This window comes from Mastigoproctus giganteus, chromosome 6, assembly GCF_048544385.1.
Source record: "Mastigoproctus giganteus isolate SK-2022 chromosome 6, ASM4854438v1, whole genome shotgun sequence".
NCBI classification, from domain to species: Eukaryota; Metazoa; Arthropoda; class Arachnida; order Uropygi; family Thelyphonidae; genus Mastigoproctus; species Mastigoproctus giganteus.
Window position 1 is genome coordinate 23,245,126 of NC_143580.1, and position 24,021 is coordinate 23,269,146.

The 24,021-nt window shown below is 34.4% G+C and overlaps 1 protein-coding gene across 1 annotated transcript in view; it reads right to left on the reverse strand.

Moving 5' to 3' along the window:
- Positions 1 to 7,229: 7,229 nt before the first annotated feature.
- Positions 7,230 to 24,021, reverse strand: part of Top3alpha (topoisomerase 3-alpha) — a 129,698-nt gene continuing 112,906 nt past the window's right edge. Inside the window, exons 23-29 of the mRNA XM_090375031.1 lie at positions 21,316 to 21,454; positions 18,439 to 18,557; positions 14,980 to 15,079; positions 10,568 to 10,696; positions 10,097 to 10,239; positions 7,724 to 7,813; positions 7,230 to 7,382 (exon numbers count right to left, since the gene is read on the reverse strand). Coding sequence (XP_090231157.1) covers positions 7,348 to 7,382; positions 7,724 to 7,813; positions 10,097 to 10,239; positions 10,568 to 10,696; positions 14,980 to 15,079; positions 18,439 to 18,557; positions 21,316 to 21,454 — 755 coding nt within the window. The 3' untranslated portion in view covers positions 7,230 to 7,347. The remainder of the gene's footprint in view (positions 7,383 to 7,723; positions 7,814 to 10,096; positions 10,240 to 10,567; positions 10,697 to 14,979; positions 15,080 to 18,438; positions 18,558 to 21,315; positions 21,455 to 24,021) is intronic.

A 24,021-nucleotide genomic window follows, 5' to 3' on the forward strand; every position in this document is an offset into this window, starting at 1 on the left:
TATCAGTACTGCCATAAATATTGTTGCAAAGTTTAAGTAGTGAAATAAACAAACAAATTAAAGTCCAAATAGCAAGAATCAAAATATTCATTATGTAACACATACAAAAATAATTAGTTATGTAGCCTTTTAGCAAGTTCACATGGAATGGAGTGACCAAACTGATTTTAATATTCAAGCATTTAATGTTCCTACAACAAGCACATTGAACACTGAAAGTTGATATCACAAGGAAGGTGCCCCCCTCCCCCAATGAGTTATCACAAATTTTTAAGTTCTCTCAAGATGTAAACTGGTCTATAAATATACACACTTGTTCATTGATAATATACAACAAACTGCCTGAACTATAAGAATTGTACACTATAGTGTAAGAATTGTTGCATTATGGACCAAGTAGCCAATATGCCAAAAATACCATATGAAAAGCAGATCCATATCAGATTAAAGGTGCTTGTTTTAGTATTAATAGTGACACATTCAAGGAAGCAAAACATATATGCTCATGCAGAGAAAAACAAAAACTATCTACATCATTCATTGAATCCTTCCTTAAATTTATTCCAACTGCCCACTTTTACAAGACCAGATGCAAGTTTGTTCTTACAATCAATTACTCCGGCTGAAAGAAAAATTTCCCCTTTAAATTTATTTTCCCTTACATTGTGTTATCCGAGAAAGTATGGATACCATAAATTTAGTTTACTCAATCCATATAAAGCCTTGAATGTTTCAATCAGGTTTCCTTCCTCACAGGTGTCTAGTTTTCAGATGCTGCAATTTACAGAACTCAAGTCTTCCTTGGTAAGAGTATTCATTTCTGCCCGACTAATCTTGTTACCATTGAACTTTATATCACCGAGAACCACACGTGCTGTTCTAGCAGCTTGTCTGCACTGCTCAGAGAACTTCATGTTGGTCATTACTGCTAAATCTTTTTCATGATGAAGTGGAAGGCTGAATTGGGGCAAGGTTTATAAACTCTCTAAAAGGAAGAGGATGAATCAGATTGATCCACTTGATATCAATGGTTTCAATATAGATGATCATTCTGAGATAGTTGCCGAACTAAATGAGTATTTTGCATCTACATTCACATATGAGTTATTCAAGGAGGAAAGGGCCAAATGTTTATCAAACTCTAACAGGGAGTTAAATGATTTTGTAATAACTGAAAGCAAAGTGGAGAAGAAATTGTTGAAGTTAAATATAAGGACATCTGCAGTAGATGGGATCTATCCAGTTATATTAAAGGAGGTGGCAAAGGAAGTAAGCAAACCCTTAGCCATAATTATCAGTGCATCCTTGGACTCGGGGGAAGTCCCCACAGACTGGAAAAGTGCAAATGTATCTCATTTCACAAAGGGGAATCAAAGGGTGACATGACTAATTACAGATCTGTTAGTTTGACTTCTGTTCCAGGGAAAATAATGGAGTCACTGGTTAAAGAAGCATTGTAGGATCATCTAGACAAGACAGCAGTAATAATTCAGACACAGCATGGATTTGTTAAGGGGAAGTCTAGTGTGACCAATCTGATTGGATACTATGATGTGGTCACAAAGGAACTGGATGCAAAAAATAATTTTGATATCATATACTTGGATTTTAGGAAAGCTTTTAATACTATGGCACATAGAAGAAGACTACTGTACAAATTAGAGCAGTATGGCATTAAGGGCAAGTTGTTTGTTATTTGGATTTTAGGAGCATTAGCAACTAAGGCCATATTGCTCCGGGGGATATGCCGTGGTCATTCCATTAAGGGCAAGTTGCTACAATGGATAAAAGGATAGTTGAGCGGGAGAAAGCAGAGAGTGGTAATCAATGGACACTGCTTTTCGTAGACTAATGTTATTAGTGGAGTCCCCCAAGGGTTCGGCCCATTGTTCTTTTGTATATTTATCAATGATATTGATGAAGGTATATCATCACTCTTAATGTCAAAGTTTGCAGATGATACAAAGGTCGGCAGGGTTGTTATTAACAGTAATGACACTATGCTGCTGCAACAGGATCTGGAAAAATTGGGCAGATGGGCTCAGAAGTAGCAATTGAAGTTTAACATTGACAAATGCAAAGTACTGCATATGGATAGCAGTAACCCCAGAGAAATGTACCAACTGGGTGGTGTTACACTCAGGGTAGTGGAGAATTGTGCAGTCAGATATGAAGTTTTCTGAGCAGTGCAGACAGGCTGCCAGAGTAGGTCATGGGGTTATGTTAATGATATACAGGAATTTTGCGAGCAGGGCCGAGAAGGTGATTATCCCCTTGTATAAGGCAATGGTCAGGTCACACCTTGAGTACTGCATACAAGTCTGGAAGGATGTAGAGTTACTAGAACAAGCACAGAAAAGGGCAACAAGACTGGTGAAGGGAACAAAGGCGTGCTCTTACGAAGGAAGGCTAAAGTTCTGCAAATTGCAGCTTCTGGAACTAGATACCCATGAGGCAATCTGATTGAGGTGTATAAGGCCTTGAATGGATTGAGCAGGCTCAATGCTGATGGGATTCTTCCTCTTGCTCAGATTACAAACCTGGGGGCATAGATTCAAACTGAGGAAAGACAGTTGTAGAATAGATGTGTGGAAATTTGCCTTTAGCCAGCAGATAGTTGACTGCTGGAACAAACTTATATCTGTCATTCTGGAAGTTGATAGCTTAAATAAATTCAAGGCAGAACTAGACAAAATTTGGAATGAATGGGTCAGTGAAATGGGAAAGGTTTTTTTTTTCTTTTTGGCTGATGCCATATAAGCTTGCTTTCTTGCATTATATGCCTCTACTAATGCTAATGTCAACACTCTCCCCTCCAGCACAGAGCCATTGTGGAAAGTATTCCACATTGGATCTAGGTCATTATTTGAACAAAATGTGGATCTGTGGGTTCACATTTTGTTACAATAACGGCATAAAATTTCTGTTTTTCCAACCTTTAATGTATTTTATCGGTAAATTTTTAACTACATTAGAGACCAACAAATTACATCATCATCATCATGGAGTATTTCTGTTCAAATTATGCTATTTATTTTTACGTAAAAAAATGGGTAGATAATATTTATTCGAACAACTCCCACCATTTCCTTTCTTTTAACCAATATTAATTAATTTTGTAAATGTACTGTTTTTCTTTTGTTGTTTTTAAAACCACATTTAAAGTATGTTTTAATTCAATCACTTAGTGTACCTTGATGAAGGCAAGATGATCATTGGATAAAAAATTTCTTTAAAAGTGGTTCCTGAGAGAATGAAACAAAAGCAAGCTTATCACTTATTTGAACTTGGGTCCACTCACACTAAGTTAGAATCATACCATGGGCCCAGTGTTATCCACTCTTTTTAAGCCACTTTACTCCTCATTTATAGCTTTACTGGCAGACCCCTAGAATTTAAACATAGTGTGTTATAAAATTTTACAACCTGCCTTCAAAATTTACTCATCCACATTTCAAATTATGCAAAATTTAAAATAGAATGTTCAATCCACTGAATGTCCAATCCAATAAGTCTTTAAACCCTTGAATACTTCAAGTAGATCTCCTTGAAGGTGGGCGCCTCCATAGCCAGGTGGGAAGTGCAGCAGTGCATAGCACACGCTTCTTGATTAGACCGGGGTTCGAGCCCGTCACCACCAAATACGGAGGATGCGGAAAGGTCAGGGAATGACCACCGCATATCCGGGAGCAATATGGCCTTAGTTGCTAATGCTCCTAAAAAACCCAAATAAACAAACCTTGAAGGTGCCTAGTTTCCAGACACTGAAATTTATAGAACTGGAGTCTTTCTTGATCACCAACAAGTGTTTTGTGCTCCTGACTAATCTTGCTTTAGTCTGCACCCATTTCAACAGATCCACATCTTTCCAATGAGAAGTCTAGACTTATATGCTCAATATGTGTCTTAAACATTACCTTATAATGGCTAAGCCACATATTGACTGGCAAAGTAGGGCAAACAGACAACACAAAGTTGTCTATTTTCAAGGGAGCCAAATCAACAGAACCCTAGCAGCCTGTACGCAGTGCAAAGAGAATTTCGGGTTGGACTGTACAATTACCCCTAGACCTTTTTTGTTCGCCACCATCAGTGTGGTACTAACTAATTTGTGTTATTCTGAGATCACTACTACTCCAATGCAGTACCTTGAATTTACCAATGTTAAATCTCAATTACCTCTTTTCAGGCCACTTGCCTAGTTTTTCTGCAGTACCATACCCTAGTTGCTGTCACTGACCACCCTGCCAACCTTTGTATCATTAGAAAACTTATACATTAAACTTGATAAGTCTTTAAAAATTACTATTAATAAATATTGAAAACAGAAAGTGCTGAACCTTGAGTGGCTCCACTAACAACCATAGTCCATGAAGAGCTGCGACTATAACTAACCACTGTCTCCTACCACTTAATAAACCCTTTATCCAACACAGTAACTTGCCACCACTGCTCCAATATGTACAGCAGTCTTTGTTGAATAATCATACTACCTATTTAGATTTTAACATCGGATACTTTATAATCAATACTTAGAGTTTAACATTGGATACTTAGATTTCAGTAAATCTTTTGATTTACTGAAATCTAAGTATCCAATTTTAAACTGTTGTTTGCATCCAGAAATCATGCAAGGTCCCCCTTAACAAATCCACGCCGACTTGCCATATAACTCCATTTCAGTCAAGACGATCCAGCATTACTTCTTTAATGATTAACTCCCTTGTTTTTCTCGGAACAGAAGTCAAGCTTACAGGTCTGAGATCACCCTTCGATCCTCCTTTTTCAACAAGATAGACATTTGCACGGCACATCTTCAGTCCATAGGGGTCTCCCCTGAATCCAAGGATGCTTAACTTAGCTATCCAATTATAATAAAAGAAGCAGCAAGAGATGCTGCTTCTTTTATTATAATTGGATAGATTCCATCAGCCTACCATATGCATAACCTTAGCAGTTCATTATCCAGTTTCTTTTAATATAACTAGATAAATTCCAGGTGCCTTATTTGCTTTTAGTTTCAATTTCTATTTTTCTTCAACTTGCCTCGCAAAATCATTTATCTACCTGTAAACTTCTAGTACCCATATCCCTAAAAACTTCTTTGCATGCAAATTTAATGCAAAATATCTATACAGTTTGTCAACTACTTGAAAAACAGGCCTCCCAATAGTTATGCCTTCGTATTTAGTGAATCAATGTGGTTCCTCTAGTGTTAACATAAGCAGAGAATTCTTTGCTACTTTTCCTTTGCATTCTTAGCTAAAGACCTTGTAATTTGCCTTAGCTTTCCTAATCTCCTTGGTGACTTGACCACATCCTAGTTTATGCTTACTGTAGGTTTCTGCCCTGATAATTTGTAACCATCCCATGCAATTTTCTTCTCTACTGCTAGTCTCATCAGTTCATCTGAAATCCATTTAGGTCTAAGTCTTGAATAATGCCACTGCTAATAACTGTTAGTTGGCATAAGAATCTTAGTAGCTTCTATGATTACTTCTCGTTTAGAATTTGCAGTTTTTAACATCAATAATTAGTTCCACTGAAAAGAGGACAAGGTTGACTTTTGCTCTAAAGGAAATTAGGAGGATGGTCCTTGTGCAGCAATTTATGAAAATGCAGACAAGAAAAATCTTCATCATTGAAATAAAATTTAATTAACAGAACTCATACCAGCAGCCCTAGAGAAATTGCTATGGTTATGAATATGGCAGAGAGAGAGAGAAAATTCATTCTGCATTACTGATGGTTTGGTAAGGAGAACTGCATTTTCATGGAGACCACTCGATTTTTCAGCAGGATCAAGCTCCTCTTTCTTCAAGCTTTGAGCCACATTCCAGATTTCATATCTTTGGAATGGCCCTTTTGGGAACATCTTGACCTGAACCCTGAACTTGGAGAAATTATCCCAGTGGTGTACAGATTTATGGACAGAGTTGGAAGTCATGTCATAAAAGCTTCAATAATATTGAGTCTACAGCAACTGATAGCAGCCAGTGTGTCATAGTGATAGATGATGAGTGTGAATCAGTTAAATGTGAATAGCACTAACTTTCCACTTTTTAAACATGCTGAGAAGCACAATAAGTAACAAATTCAGGTCTATACAAGATTACCACAAATGGATACTCCTTTCCTTAATTTAGTAGAAATTACTTTAAATTATATTTAATCCTAATTTACACTAATTGGAGAAATTTTATTATATTATTTTATTCCTTAGAAGCATGCTGAAGGATAAATTTTTAGCAGAATCATTTTTTGTAAAAAAAATTATTTTACAAAAATGCAAAGGGTATTTTTAACCCCAAAGTTTTTTTAATGAGAAATATTCATTCATGCTCCGAGTCTGGATGGGATTTCTGAACTGGTGCTGCATTGTTATAAAACAGTGTGCACATATAGAAGGGTTTAAAAGAGTAATTCCCCCCCCCCATTTATCACCAAAACATTTGAATTAAAAAAAAAACAAAAAACCCCGAGTTAAGGTTTGGAATGGCTTTTTTTGGAGCCCCCCCCCCATGCTTCAGACTACCTGACTTGAACCTGATGGAGTTCAGATTTGTGGACAGGGTTGGAACATCTATGTCACAAAACCTGCCATAATATTTGGTAGTCTGAAGCAAATGGTCATAAATTATCTCAAGATTTAAAACAAAAACAATAATTTCTGAATAGTTATATATTTAAGTAGTCTTGTCATTAAACCATAATATGCAATTTTAAAATATACCTATTTGTTCCTGAAAATATAAGAATTATTTTCTAATGGTATTTCAGGTTCTTAATCATATAGAACCTGTAACTACTTCATAAAAAGTCAAATACTGAATCAGAAATTCAAGAAAAAAAACTTTTACTTTTATTAAGTAAGTGAAATCTTTAATTTTTATTTTGTGTAAACACTGTCAAGATCATATTTTGATTTAATGACTCAATGTAAGATTTGATTCAATTCAATTCAAATTTGGTTGGCATTCAGAATGTCATTATTATGGTATGCAATAGGTAAAAAAAACTGTAAAACTCTTAAAACATATTGGGTATTATTATAATAAAAACAGAGAAACTACAGTTATAGATAAAAATGTACAAAATTTATCTAATGATAAAACTTCCATGCTGTGGATTTGTGAAATCTAAGAGTGGAGTGATATAATTAATACAAATGTACATGTCCATTTTACATGGATATTTGAAATCATGCAAAACTTGCATTGTCCCACACTTTCTAAATATACAGTATGTACAAATTTAATGATGTCTTCATTATAAAGTAAAAAACACTGGTATCCTCAATTTACATCACACATATTACATTACGTCACTGAAAAAAATGCATACTAATCACCTATTAATTGGACAGCTCTTCCTGTTGTGGCCTAAAATAAAAAATAGTATTTCATTACAAATATCAATTATTTACACTCAATTAGTAATATTTATTTTAAAAAAGATGTATAAAAAATAATTTAATTTTAAATTTTTGAAATATTATTTTGTTCACATTACTTACATTACGCATCTATATTAGTTTTTTAAAAATATTATCTGGTTCATATTCCATTTGTCTGTTTTAATGAGAAAGGAAAAAAATTAAAATTGTTACATAGGCCACAATTATTTGTAACTGGTCAAAACAATGACTTGCAGTCAAACTAAATCCGAGAGAAATGACTGTAGTTTAAGATAAGTTTTAATAACCTTTTATTAAAATTCTTACCTTCTTCTCCACATACTCCACATTTTCTTTTCCGAGATGGTCCTTGTGTGGTATCAGAACTCTTCTTCCGCACCTTGGCTGTTTGGTTCCCTTGAAAATAAAACAAACAAAAAGATGTTTGCTTTTCTTTTTTTGTCTGTGTGTGTGTGTGGGGAGGGGGAAGTATATGAAATGAATATGCTATTATGAGATCTGTGAATTAACGTATTCAAATCAGCAACATATTTTTTATGATTTTACAATGTGATCAACTAATAGCGTACAACTGATAAAATTTACTTATTACCAGTATTTATCTATCTATCACCAGATGTAAATGGCCAGGAAACACCTGAGTAGATTGTGGGAGTTGACAGAGATTGGAGGATACTCAAAAGTGTGGCACATAAATCCTATCAGTCCCTGATAAATACTGCCAACCAGAAGTTCACATAGAGCACAGGAACTGATTATACAAGAAGCTTTGGTGCACAAATCAAATGCCACAGTGTGCTCTGCACAATGTCATTTTGCCTGATATACAATGCATTGTAATTGGTCTCTGGAACACTGAAAAGCTGTGTTTTGGAGTGATGAGTCATGGTACAGTTTTCTGATCCAAACATGGGCTAATGATCTTTAGAATTCTTTCAATTTATTATTTTTTTTTTACAAACTTTTACTCCTGGGCAATAAATGATCTAGCAGACATTCCCCCCCCCTCCAGATAAAGATGCAGAAAAACAAAACCTATTTGAAAATTTTTTTACGTAGTGTTATTTACGTAAAATGGTTTTATTGTCTTCTTTATTTATTTAATTGATTATTATTGCATGTTTATTATTTTTTTTCAGCAGGAGCAAAAAAAATTGTTGGAAGCAAACAAGAGTAAAAACATTTTTAAATTTGAAATTTTCATTTAAAAATGGCAAAAAAATAATTTAATAAATATTGCAAACCATTAGTAAAAGATCTAGCATTAGTATACAAGTAAATTTATTATTGGTACAGTGGATTCCGGTTATTTGGGCCACCAGTTAATCGGGGCAGCCATTTATTTGGGACAAATATTAAAGAACAGAACCCAATCGAAAAAATAGCCAGGGTTTACTTCGCTAAATTGGGACAACATGCGGAGCAGGAGACCGCAGCACTCAAGATTATGGTCGGAGACTATGACTTTCTCTGATCATACCACGTGGTTCGGTAGGATTTCTGGAGGTCACAACCATATAACAATAAAAACAATTAGCAGTCCCCTGTTTATTGGGCTTTTCTGTTAGGGCTTCAATCATATAAAAAAATTAATTTTCAGAGTTTTCTCTTCATTCCTATTTTTTAAGCTTCGTAACTTGTTACTCCATTCTCACTTGTGAGTATCATGTTACTTGATATTTGTGTGTGTGTGTCTGTGTCTGTGTGTGTGTGTGTGCCATGTTCTTAGTTATTGATTGCTTGTCTTTTTTTTTTACTGTTTTAAATTTTAACCCCCACCCACAAATACCAGAGAACAGAAATGTCAAGTATGTACATATTACAGTATGTATTAATTAAGCTATGCACATAAGAGTAAATTTATTTTTATTTTGCTAACTTGTGAAAAATATTCTTCCAATTTTCATGTATCATTTGATTTTTTAATTGGTAACGTAATAAAATCTAAATTTGTATTTAATACAGTATATCTTTACTTTTATAGCCTGTGGATAATATTCCTCTTATTTTTTTTTTGCTAATTAGAATCACTGTTTAATAGAATTAAACTTTAATTTACAATGACCGGCACTAACTACATATTGTATAGTGAATGGTACTTACCATGGTGAGTCCATTTTAACGTGATTTGATCGTACAGAAAATCAATCGTAAAGCTGTATTTTAAACTATTTACGTGAAACTTCGCATAATTGGGGCAGACGCTTAATTGGGCCAAAATGCACTAGTCCCAAATAACTGGAATCGACTGTAGTTCCATTACTGCCAGGTTAATTAGGAAACAGTGTCTGGGGACCAAGTTTAATTTCTGCATCCCCTTTCCTTATTTTATTTTTCAGTAAAAATCTGATGTTTAAAGTTAATTTTTTGCCCCCATACCGATGTGTCCAGTGAGAACCACTTCTCCCTGCTTTCCCAGCTATGGACATTATTTTCTAGTTTTAGGTTTCATAAGCATTTTTATTCTTTATTTCTACCTCTTAATCTTTTATCTGTCAGCAGCTGACAATTTAATTGTTCATCACACTCTAAAGTTGCACACACTTTACCTTAGCTATACAGATAATATTTATTCTTATTAAAAAATTTGGCAGGCTCCTAAGGACTACTCAGTAGACCCCAAAGAACACAGGTTGAGAACTGTTGCATTGTACTTATAATAATTACTTATCGATTTACCTGACCGTGCCGAGTCTGAAAATGTAGTTGATGGAGACGGTTCTTCATCGGCCCACTTAAAAAATCCACAACTCTGTTCACGAGATTTAGGACACCCATAAAACTGTCGCCCTTGGTTAGGACCTTCCTTTCGGACTGTTAATCTAAAAAAATTAAGTGCAGAGGAATAAAATTTATGGTAAATTTAAAATAGAACACATAAGACAATCAATAAATCTTTAAGAGTGAGATTTGAAAAAAAAAAAAAAAAACTTAGTTTTATTAACATTTAATGAGTATAAAACAAATAAAGTTATATAAATACTTGAATGTTGTATTATTTTTCTAGTGACCATTCTGTAAATTTCAAAAGTAAATATTTAATTATCAATGTAAAGAAATAATTCTTTAATTATTAATTTTCCTTTATAAGTAAAACTAACTGCTTTCTTAATTATATTAAATTAAATTTATAATCACTGTTAAACTTACAACTTTGCTGGAAAAGGACAATAACACGTTACTGAGGCATCTGTACTGTTACTTCTGAAGGAGCCTCCACTGTCACTTCTGAAGGAGCCTCCATTGTCACTTCTGAAAGACACTCCACTGTCAAAGGACCTAATAAAGAAGCATACTATTATGTGGGGTAATTCAAATAGAAGTAAATGTTTTGAAAATTTCGTGAAACAATACCTTTGCTTATGATGGTAAATTCTTGATTAACAAATGATACAAAAATCAATTTTTTCAGAATCTTCAGAAATGCAATTTCTGAAGATTCTGAAATGCAATTTCTTCAGAAATGCAATTTCTGCCATATCTTCCAAACACAACATGGCTTCTCCTTAGGAAAAAGAATTTTGTCTCATTCAGTTTGCAAAAACGAATTCAGCAGCTAGTGCCTAATGTGACATTTGCTATAAAGGATCCACCACAACATAGTAAATTAGCAACCAATATGAAATTGGTGAGCAGTTTGAAAGAATGTTTGCATCTGCAAGAGAGTGAGTTGCTTCATATCACTAATGAAGTAGTGCAGGTGTAAGATAAATCTTTCAGCATAACTTGCAAACATTCACATACATAAGTAGCTGTGAGTTGAATATGCCTCAAACAGTGATGTATTGCCCAGAAACATTTACTTTTGAAAGCCTATAAAACTGCAGTAGTGTGAAAATTAAAACCAAATGACAAAAGTGAGTGAAGTAGAAGAGGACGGAGTGGCAGAATGCTTGTTTTAAGTGGTAAAGCCACTTCACTTGGGTGAAAAGCCAAATTGCCACACAGCATTCAGGCATTGGGACACTGAAAGTTTTTTTACCAAGGTCATCGAGCACAAATGGGTATTTCTCCAGAAATAAACAAATTGTGTGCCATTTCACATCAAAAAATTTATGCCTCGACATATTGAATGACTGGCTTGTCCCTCACCTTCACAAAGATTCCAGTGATTTTATCTTCAAGCATGGCAGCCTCCTTTCTTTCATGTGGATGTACATGAATATTTGTATATTTATATTTGTTATCTGATCCAGTACCAGAGAAGGTGACAATTGGTGCTTCCAAGCTCTTGGACCTAACATCACATTATGTGTCTTTGCGACATCTATGTAAAAGATGTCGCATTTGTGCCACCATTACCAACAGACATTGCTATACTGAAATGTGGCTCATCGCAGATGCTCAGGCTCCGCATCTGGAGCCTGGGCACCTGGAGATGATCAATACTGTTTAAGGCTTTGAATGGATTGAGCAAGCACAATGCTGATGGGATTCTTCCTCTTGCTTAGACTACACACATAAAGGAAGGGACACAAATTCAAATTGAGAAAGGATGGTTGCAGAATAGATGTGTGGAAGTTTGCCTTTAGCCAGTGGGTGGTTGATTTCTGGAACTTACTTCCATCTGTTTTGGAAGTTGATAGCTTAAATAAATTCAGGGAAGAAATAGACAAACTACTGGAGGGAATGAATAGGTGAAATGGGAAGTGGTTTTTTTTTTTTTTTTTTTTTTGGCTGAAGTTGTATAAGCTTGCTTTTCATTTGTCACTGCTAATGCTAATACCATAAAAAAAGAATTCCACACCATAACCCCTACCTTCTCTGAACTTCATTGTTTGCACAATGCAGAAACATTATTCTGCAAGCATCCATCCACACATACCCATCTGATCAGATTAGGCTGTAGTGAGATTCATCATTCCACAGAAATAATTTCTACTATTGAAGCTATGGAATGCCATACATAGTATGTTCATACAGGTCTCGACACATGTTGAGGCCTTAATCTCCTGGGTGATGTTTTGCACTGGTTTCTGACAAGATTTTCATATTACTCTTGTGTGTGTGTGTGTGTGTGCGCGTGCCCTCTGGTCATGTGGAGAGAGAGTTTCTGTGGTCTTTCTGCACATTGATAGATGGTGTATGCTCTTTACAATTGCATAAATTGACAAGCCAGAAGTGTGACACCAAACAATAACACCCTTCTTGAAATCAACCTCAGCTCCAAGATTCATGAGAATAACTAACTTCTGTGGCTTGTAACGCCTTCTTATATACTGGTCTTGTATATCCAGGAAGGTCCAATGGACCACAAAAACATGGTGTCTATATACTTTTTGAGGATAGTGTACATAAACCTAATTTGCGGTGCAGCTGTTTTTTTATAATATTTCTGGATGGATCCAATCCATGAAGAAAATTACTTGTTTAAAGACAATGATTTTAAATGAGCAAGAAGTCAATTTTTCATTATTATAGGAATTTCCTCCTACATAAGAATATCACTAGTTTTTCATAGAGCATTTGTAGCCTTTACTTTCTGAAAGCAGACGATGAGATATATAGTGCGACAGATGCCTTCTTGAAACAAGATGGATGCCACTCCAATTATAAGCACTATCCTTTTAGAACTGTTGTGTTTACAGTATATGTGAAGTTGGGGAGATTGTCACGGGTATTCTAATGGGGAAGTGTCATTTTGATCAGCTGCCTTAAAACAAGATAACATCCACTCAAATTCAGAACTTGATATGTTCCAATATACACAAAATCTACATGAGAGGAAGTCCAGGTTATATGGACGGGGCATTTTTATTTTAATTAGCTTGAAGCAAGATTAAAATAAACTCCATTATTCACCATGTAGGCAAGAATGATAAGTAGCTGGTCTTAAAATGGATCTTCAGAACAATTATCAGTCATTGCAACATTTCACATAAAGAGTAAATTTTTAAATTATTTATTAAGCAATTAGCTAATTAATGTAATTAACAGTTATTCATATACTTAAAAATTCCTGCTTAATAATAAACTATTCATTTTTTTTTAAAATACAGACACTGTTCAGAGGTTACAGTTCTTGCTATTTGATGAAAGACAATATATTTTCAATTAAGATGGGCATAAAACTTTTATAGGCTCACTTTATTATGATAAAAGAATAAGAAAGTGATTAATTTATCATCAATTCTTTTGTTTTTTACTTTAACTTAATTAAATTGATAAGTTTACATGCTTTAGGAAGGCAGAATTTCCCAATCCAAAAAAATGAACTATTTTAAGAAAATAACACTATATATATTACATTACGTTTTTCTGTCATTACTGCCTGGGGACCACAGTGTCCCTTCTATGACATAGCTTGGATTCTTTAGAAATAACTTGTTTATCCGTGAGTCTGCCTAAGGTACCTAATGTTGTTTTTAACTGAATAACACATCACCCAACAGGCGAATCCATTATTTGTTAAAAACTATGTAGCACAATAGCAGACAATGGGCAGCCTCAATTAATGCCTTGTGTTGAGCAGTGAATAAGCATATTGAATCTGAATGATAAAAGCAGTGTTCAGAAGAAAAAATTCCAATCAATGACTTTTGTTACATGCATAATAAAACCCCTATTTTTAAAACTTCTGATTTGACATTTGAAATAACTTCATTCTAATACTGGACAACCAAGTTAAAATAAGAACAAAGTTTTTATTTTAAAAATTTTCAAAATTTCATGAAGAAACTCACTCCACAATCACTGCTAGTAAAAAAACACTACTCAAGGCTCAATTCAAACATGCAAAAATTCTCACTCCGCAAAAGGTTAAAATTACAAACACAAATTGGGGATATTTCACAATATAATGGATGCTTTAAATTCAATTTATTAATGAATGATACAAGCTATAATCAAAAAGTTCCTAAATTGTATTAAAAAAAATCTGATCTGAGATGTCAATTACCAGATATTCCATGCTGCCAGCATTTAAGCAGTTCCTTCAGATGCAATACAGTGAGTTTAGTGATTCTGTTTGTTGGGAGTATTTCTGGAGCTCTTATTTTATAATCTCTTTCACTACACCCTGGTTTTTATTGGGTCTCAGAAACATCATGAAATCAACCTTTTTGAGTGCAAAACTTTAGTTTTGGAAATAAGAGCCCATAGCAATGGCAAGAAATCATTACATATTCAAGCTGATGTGAGGAATTATGGCAATGTCCCATTCAATTGCCAACTTGATAATTTTCAGATTTTTGTTTAACATTTTCCTCACACAAGCTGTACAACTTTTGTAGAAATGTTGATTGACAATGTGATCCGGTGGAACAAATTCTTGATGCAGTGAACCCACCAATATCAAAAACACAACCAATTTGCTCATGACATTCAAGAGAAAATGTTCATGCCAGTCCGAATGACAATTTCTGGCCAAGAATAATATGACTGCTTGTCCCAACCATTGTATTCTTAATTCTAACTAGCTCTGATTTTGTTTTAGGGATCCAGAAATGTTTTCCAATAATAACAGAATCACTGGACTTGCAGTGTTATCTGATGACTTCAATAGCACATTGAGCAACTTTTGAACTTAGAATAAGTTCCAAGCTTTAATAAATTATTCTTACCTCCCTGTTGCAGAGGAGTGTGAAGGAGTGTTATCATCAGCCCACAAGAAAAAATCACACTTAACACCAGGTGGATGAGGACATTTATAAAACTGTCTTCCTGCAAAACGAGATTCATCAAATATTTACACGTAAAAAAAAAATATATATATATATAGTTAACAATTTTTTTATATGCATATTGTTCTCTTTCATTCTGGTCACATATAGAAAGATATAATACTAGTAAGCCAGTATTAATATTAGTAGTACCAAATGAAGCATCGGCAAAAAAAAAAAAAAAAAACACATCCCATCCCACCTGTTCGTACTCTCAAATAATTTGCCTAATCCTTCCTTAAGTTTATTCAAACTATCCGCTTCCACAACATCAGATGGAAGTTTGTTGGTTGAAAGCAAATTTTCACACATGTATCCTGTAACCATACTTTTTTTCAGTTTATGTCCCCTTATGCGTGTTCATGAAAGAGTAAGGATGCAATCAGCATTTAATTTATTCAATCCATTTAAAGCCTTAGAGACTCCAATGAGGTCTCCTCAGCTGCCTAGTTTCCAAGTGCTGCAATCTGTAGAACTGAAATCTTTCAAAGTAAGAATATCCTTTTGTGCTGACTAATCTTGTTGCACTTCTTTGCAACTGTTCCAACAGTTCTACATCCTTCTTAAAGTGTGGCTTCCAGACCTGTATGCAATATTCATGTTGCTTGAGCAGCATAGTATGTAGGTAATGTAAATTTATTAAAAGAAGAAAAAAGCACTTTTAAACTGTGTGAGTTCTAAATGCCTGTTTATATCTAGTTGGAAATTAGATATAGACAAAAAATCAGATGTTTTGTGAAGTAGCAAAGATAACAGCAATCACTGGTAAGACATACAATGAAAAATCAATTGATTTCTATCTGTATATAATTTCACTGGAAATACACAGATATTTATATCTCACATATGTTAAAAGTGCTTCATTGCGCTTTTAATATAATGTCATTCTAATAATAACATCAATGCTTAAAATTAAGATTTAGGTGTTATTCAAAGTTTATAAACGGGTGAATCCTGCATTCATCCACCATTTAGACTAACTATATTTTTATCTTCAACAAGAAATGAAACAAATTAAAGAAGAAACAAGTTTTAAGCTCTACCTAGTGCTTTTTAATCTTTCAGCAGGTGCAAGGGTAACAAATTATCCTAGTATTTCTTACCCAAAAAATTCCTGTCTGAGTTCATTAAAACCTGATTATCTATCCTGCAGGGAAAGTATAAAGTTTACATCAGCGGCAATAAAATCCTTACATGTGTAATGGACTGCAAACCTAGGAATAAAGGCTCAAAACAAAAACCAAGTTAGTTATAAAAATAGAATTTTTACAACAATTCTGGTTTCAACTTTCAGAGAGAGCCATCTTTCACTCTGATGGATAACCAATCATGCAGAAAATTTTAGAGAGTCATACATTGTAATTTATTTATTCATAAACTGTACAATCAACAAGGGTAACCACAGAGTAATATGCTTGGGATGTCATCTGTCCCATTGTTTTGTTTCCATTACTGACCAAAGCAATTTTATTCAGAAACAATAAAACCACGATCTGTGATTGCTTGGGAAGTCAAACCTTGGCACAGATCCTTGAACCTGCTTTCATATACACAGGGCAATTGTTTAATTTGTGGAATTGCAGTATGCCTCAAGAATTACTGATACATTCTGCTTGCATCATAAAGAATGACCAATCACCTTAAATACAAGTTTTTGAAAATAACATTATTCAAAAATCTTTTGCCAACATGTATTTCATCGGGGGGGGGGGGAAAGCTAGGTTTTTTTCTATACCTTGTAACTACTTGCATTATCAAAGTTTAACATTAAAAAAAAAAAAAAATCTACAGCTGTTACAAAAATATTTTATTTTTGTAGTTAGCATTAGCAGAGGCATATGATGCCAGAAAGCAAGCTTATGCAGCATCAGCCAAGAAAAAAAAAAAAAAAAACTCTCCCATTTCACCCCTCCATTCGTTCAAAATGCATGTCCAGCTCAGCCTTAAATTTATTTAGGCTATCAACTTCCACAACAAAAGATGGAAATCTGTTCCACCCATCAACTACCTGCTGGCTAAAGGCAAATTTCCACACATCTATTCTACAACTGTCTTTCCTCAATTTAAATCTGTGCCCCCTCAGGTTCTTAATCTGAGCAAGAGGAAGAATCCCATCAGCATTCAGGTTGCTTAACACACCTCAATCAGATCACCTCGCAGGTGCCTACTCTCGAGACGCTGCAATTTGCAGAACTTAAGCCTTTCTTGGTAAGAGCATCCCTTTATTCCCCTGACCAATCTTGTTGCCCTTCTTTGTACTCGTTCTAGCAACTCTACATCATTCCTAAAATGAGGCCTCCAGACCTGTACACAGTACTCTAGGCGTGGCCTGACCATTGCCTTGTATAATGGGATAATCATCTCCCTGTTCCTGCTAGCAAAATTCCTATATATCATTGACAAGGCTCCATGACCTGCCCTGGCAGCCCATCTGCACTGCTCAGCGAACTTCATATTTGACTGCACAATTACCCCCAGGTCTTTTTCACTTTCCACTTCCCTGAGTGTTGTACCACACAGTTGGTATATTTCTCTTTGGTTACTGTTACCCATATGCAGTACTTTGCATTTGTCAATGTTAAACTGCAGTTGCCACTTCTCAGCCCATTTTCCCAACATATCTAGATCCAGTTGGAGTAGCATATACTGTCTTTACTGTCGTTAACAACCCTGCCAATCTCTGTATCATCTGCAAACTTGGACATTAAACCTGATATACCTTCATCAATATCATTGATAAATATACAAAATAACAATGGGCCCAACACTGAACCCTGGGGAACTCCACTAATAATATTAGTCCATGAAGAGCAGTGTCCACTGATTACCACTCTCTGTCGTCTCCCACTCAACCATCCCTTTATCCATTGTAGCACTTACCCTTAATCAATTTATACCTCTTCAATTTGTACAGCAGTCTTCCATGTGCAACAGTATCAAAAGCTTTCCTGAAATCCAAGTTTGTATACAATATGACATTACATGACTACTGACCAGAAAAAAAAAAAAAAAAGAAGCAAAAAATATCTACTGGAGTTTATATTACAAAATAAAAGTTGAGGTGTGAAAAACAGTTTAGTATGACCAGTTTGGTTATGAAAGAATTCTTTAAAGAAGAAGTCTTTCATAACCTAACTGGTCATACTTGTTATTATCAATATGATATTATATTTAAAGTGCACTTAATGGTATTAATGGTCAGGAAAAATATTAATTAGAAATAATTATAAGTAGTTAAAATTTGGGATAAAAATCAAACTCGTGCTCACTTATATACTAGGTATACAGTAGCTAAGATTTTTAGGGGAAAAAAATAAAGAATAGATACTGTATGCTAAAGTGAATTCGGAGAGGTCTCACCTGAGTTTGGCCCTTCTTTTCGAACAGTAAAAATGGCTGCAGTGTCACCACAGTTGCAAACGACCTCTTGGTTTCTGTCTTCACTGTTGCAAGAAGAAGGTGGTGTACGATTAAAAGGCCTAAGCAGAATATATCAAAAACAAGAGAAACTAACTGAAATCAAAACTGCTACTTATCAATTTAAAATAACTAGTACTGAAAGTGAGTTTAAGTAAACTACAGCAGTAAAAACAATACAGTAACATATAAGTTAAATAATTACTTTGAAAATATTCATTGAAATTACTTTGAAAATATTCATTGTAATTTACACTTAAATTTAACCATTTGGCTGGCATACAATAAATGATAACAGTAGGTGTATTTTCAATCAGTTTAAGCACCTGTAGATTGAGGTGGAACAAACTCTTAGGAGCAGAAATCCACAGCCATCTAATTTGCAACAAATGTGGGAAATACAGCTGGGTCAACATGGATCAACCTTCCTGTGGCACACTTTCAATATGTCACAGAGTCCATGCCAAGATGAATAGAGGCTATTCTGGGGGGGGGGGAGGGCTACTTACTATTAGTTAGATGTATCTAATGGGTGTATATAATTATGAGTAATATATAAGAATTAAGAGAACAGTGAAAATTCGACTGTGACTGTAGCACACTTTGATTCCTGTTATTAACTACCCTGAAAACTTTTGTATATCATTAAACCTAAGAACAATTTTGTCTAATCCCCACACAATTTATAGGGGAAGACTAAATCTTTTCTAAGGGAAGACTGAAGCTGTCTGCATTTTCCACCAGAAACCAAAATTCTGGTCTGGTATATATGGACGATATCCTAGTTATTTGGGGACATGAATTCCAAGCGGCTTTAACTTTAACTATAGTTTTTACCTTAATAACTTAAAGTTGAAGTAGAGAATAAATGATCATTCTTAGACATTTTTATTTCTCGATTTTTTTAAATTCATTCCTATGCATCTCAATAACATGCAACCCAATAGCTCCTTCAAGCTGGTTTTAGGAAAAAAATTACTGTTCTTGGATATTTTGATCTACAGACATCTTATGCACTAAATTATTTAATTTACAGAAAGCCTGCAGACATGAAAATTTGCATCTGCAGGTTTTCCAGATCTAACTACCCCAAGTACCAAGAGATGAATAAAGTCATCCATGACCAGGGTCCTCAGAGTTTGTAAAGGCTTTGAATTAGTACAGAGCTATGTTCCACAGAAGTCATGCAACAGCATTTTGCTTTCTAGGCCTCTCAACTATCCCATCCTAATATGTCAGATCTTTTAGAATAAAGCTTCCTTTTCAAACACCAGACAATTAAAATAAATCATGCTATGTCCCTCCCCTTCCTCAGAAAGATATCTGTAAACACAAGCAGACTCTCCATATATAGCTTGTGGTGCTAAGGTAACAAAATTTGAGTTGATATATATAGCTCTTTATTGTTGTAATAAAAACAGGGAGCACATGAAATATTGCAGGATTAACAAATCTGAGCCTACTATGCAAGTCTCAGAGCAAAGCTTATTTTATTTTGGAGTGTATCTGCATATTTTCCACTGACTACTATCAACAGCATCCTCAATTACAGTACAGTGGGTTTACCATTTGTCAACTGGAGAGGACAGAGTTCAAATTCTGTCAGAGACCAGAGGGAAGTCTTAAAGGACGCTAATCAGGATTATAATCAGTTGATTGTAAAAGGGAATAAGGTCTTCCTCCAGCAGTTATAACAGTTTTATCAAAAGTCACAACATCAAAATTGGCTCGATTAATACACAAACACATACAATAAAAGATTCTACGAACTTGTGTGCAAATGATGTAAACACAGAAGCTCAGCAATGAATCTATTGTGTACAACAGTATTTCTCAAACCTTTATGGTCTGTAAATCACTTCAGATCACAAAAGAACCTGTGGACAATCTATCCTCATCTGATAAGTTATCCTCACCCTCACAACTGTCATTAATCTACATTTGGACTAGTCTGCAGGCCATTATTAACAAACTTTTGGGGACCATCAGCAACTGTGGAACTGTAGACCCAATCTGGAAATCACCAGTTTGCAACAACAGCCACAATTAAATTCTACAGATATGTAAGATTAACAGTTAAATGCTATCAACAGCATTTCACTACTTAAATCTACACTCTGCAGCATATAACTCTAACCTGGACTCATCATTCCATTTAAAATAAAATTTAAATGGCAGAAGTCATCTGACTATACATTTAACATTGGTCTTGTTGTTTTGTATCTGTTCTTAACCACTCCCTGACAATTTTGATTCCCAATAAAACAGAGAACTATCTGTTTCTATCAGAGTCCCCCTCCCCACTACTATCACCTTTTTAGTGTGTGATTTAGAGTACTTTCCTCTAAATTTTGATTTTTTATAATAGTATGATCACCTAATAAAACTGGAAAGTGTATTCCTGGTCCAATACAACTTGCTTTTACTTCTCTTTCAGTATTTCCGCAAATACATTTTTCGTTTCAGATATACTGCCTCTTTTGGAAAATGTAATCCAGTACGGTACGGTACAGTACATCCAGATTGCAGATTAAGCAGAAGTCCAAATCTGTTACAGGTGTTGTTTTTTACATTTTGTAATGTGCTTTAGACAAAACCATTGTGTTAGAAATCTCATCCCCACTCTTTTTTTTTCTGCCTACCAGCTCATTCTAGTCACACTTCAGTGATCTATCAATTTTACAGTTAACATTCTCGGTTTTTTAAAAATTTTCTACTGTACTGAATTATGCCATATAGCAATTTTAATACCACAAAGTGCAACATTCATCTCCCTTGATAACAAGAATTTTATTAACTATAAAAGAAAATTTTTATTACCTGAGAGGGGTTTTGGGAGCTGTCTGAGATGGTGGGGCAGAAAATGACCTGTAACCATTATCTGAAGAATTAGGGGTGACAGGCTTTGGAGAAGATGATGCACCACTGATGCTTGTAAACTGTGGCATGATCCATCTTACTAGAAGATATGGGGAAAAAGAAATAAGAACTAAAATGAAATTAAATTCATATGCTTTATTGCATTTGATTTTGATCATGGGAGGATATCTTTGTTCGTACTGAAGAAGCCTGAGGGCTGAGTATTTGACCATAAAGCTTGGGCTTATGTTCAACTTAGAGGAAATTACTCTTATCTATATGCTGTAATGTTCTGCCTATGTTACTAATAACTTTTAAAAATTGTATAGCATTACCAAAGAAGGCAAATTAACTATACACATAAAAATCTGAAACATTGCCAAGCCAGTTGTTTTTGAGCCTACTGACTTCTCATCAGCTGGTGGGTGGTCTCTATTAGCAAAAAAGTGACGTTATATAATCTGAAGACCATGTGAAATGCAGTCTTCAGCAAGAGCAAAGAGCTCCCTGTGATTGCAACTGAACACAATAAAGTTACAAATTTTATTTAATTCCAACTGATGTATTGAAGTTTACTTCTGCAGTATAAAAGTAAAGAAATAAAATTAGAATTTAACAGTGAAAGAATTTAGTAGTTTTCAGAGGGATTTAAAATCATTTAAAATAAAATTAACTATATACAGGTGACCCCCGATTCATGCTGATAATTCGTTCCGGAAAAACAGAGCGCTAAGTGAATCCACGTTAAGCGAGCACTGCATTCCCATAAGGTAACATATGTATGTGTGAGTTGCGGTCGGTGCCATAGGATATTTCCTAATCAATAATAAACGGTAGTGAAAAGATGCACAAATGTTGGTCAAAATATTTAATATTCAAATATTTGTACATATAAAATATTCTGCATTACATACGTATATAATTGTGGTAACTACTTACGTATCAAAATTAAACTTAAAATTCCAATTAAAATCATGAATTTAATTGATCTAAATTGATTTCAATTGATGAATTTAATCATGAAAAATGTGTCTATTTTGGCCCTCTTCCTGGTAAACTAAAAGGGGTTTTAATTTTAAATCCCCACAGCATTACCATCCAACAACATCAAACGATCCTTCGCCGCTTTGAAACCTGACATGTTTTATCTTCTTGTAGGCAATCGTTTCCACAAAAGTCCTGCTTCATCTATGTTAAAAACTTGTTGAGAAGTATAACACATAATACCCCTCTTCAATAATTTTAACAAGTTCTTTTTTGAAAGTTTCGGCTCCTTGATCTGCACTTGCGGCATGGCTTCTCCCTGTATTTTAAATCTATTCAACCAGTCCTTACTAGTTTTAAATGGTTCCACATTTTTTTTTTTTAAGATGAGTTTTCTTCAGATCATCATATAGGCTAATCTCTCTCTCTCTCTCTCTCTCTCTTTTTATATAATATTTAACTTAACTGAATTCTGCATGGATAATATCTTCAATAAAATTAGTTAGTCTCTCCATTTCAATCCTAATAGCCTGCCTAGACCTAGTTACTTGCAGTGGAACAGCTGTCTTTCCCACTGCTAAAATTAATTATTTATTTTTTATAATTGTTCTTACTTAACTTGCCAGTCCTAAATTATGGCACACATCTGCTTGTCATTGACTGGAATCGATTTGCTTCAAAACGTCTAATTTAATTTTCAAATTGAGTCTTTTTCTTACATTTATAGTCTTCGTACTGCATCCAGATGTTGTTGCTTTTTCATTCTTATCCGCCATTATTAACTCTTCAAAATTTTACTGCACACTGGTTGCATTAATTATGATACAATGTTTGAGTGAACTGTACGTTACGCACGATGTCTAATACTGTACTGATGACTAGACTTCGGATAAATGCACACAACGCAAATATTACAAAAAATATACTTGATCATTTTTTAAAATGTTGATCTCGGAACTATGTAACAAGTCACTGTACTGCAATTAAATTAGCATGCGAGAAAATTTCACCAAGCGTGGGAAAATTTCTCAAATCGGCGTGGGAAATGTTTTAATGCTGTTTTGCTATTCATTTTCAAGCTATCGACTCCATCAAATGAAACGATTTCATTAAATATGCCAAAAATGCAATCTGTAAAAGAGCATTATAGTGATTTGTAACAGTGTTATAGTCAGATACAGGTTATAATATAAGAACAGCGTTATAGCGAATCAGCGTAAAGCAAACCACGTTATAATGAGGGCCTGCTGTAATCAGTTTCTACAAATTCATTTTATGTTTAGCCATTTTGTGCATATTTAAGTATTAAATGTACACAAAATTTCATATGATTAGTGGTATACAGTCTCGGTGTACATGTGCAAAAACTCCATAGTTCCATTTCAGACCATCTCAAACACTGGTAGGCCATATATAAGGTGATGAGAGAGAGTTGTCTGAATGCATTTAAGAACAGGGAAAGGCTGTTGGGATTTCTGCAGGCAGAAGATATAAAAGTAGCCATAATTCACAGCATAATGCACAGTATTTATAGAATACATAGTTTTTTCCTTAGTAATTGAAACTTGTGCAGCCAACATTTTTTTTTTTTCGTGTTTTTCTCTAACATAAATTTATTTTTAATAAACTATAAAATATTTTTTATAGTTTATTAAAAATTTCAATCTATATTCTGTTAAAATT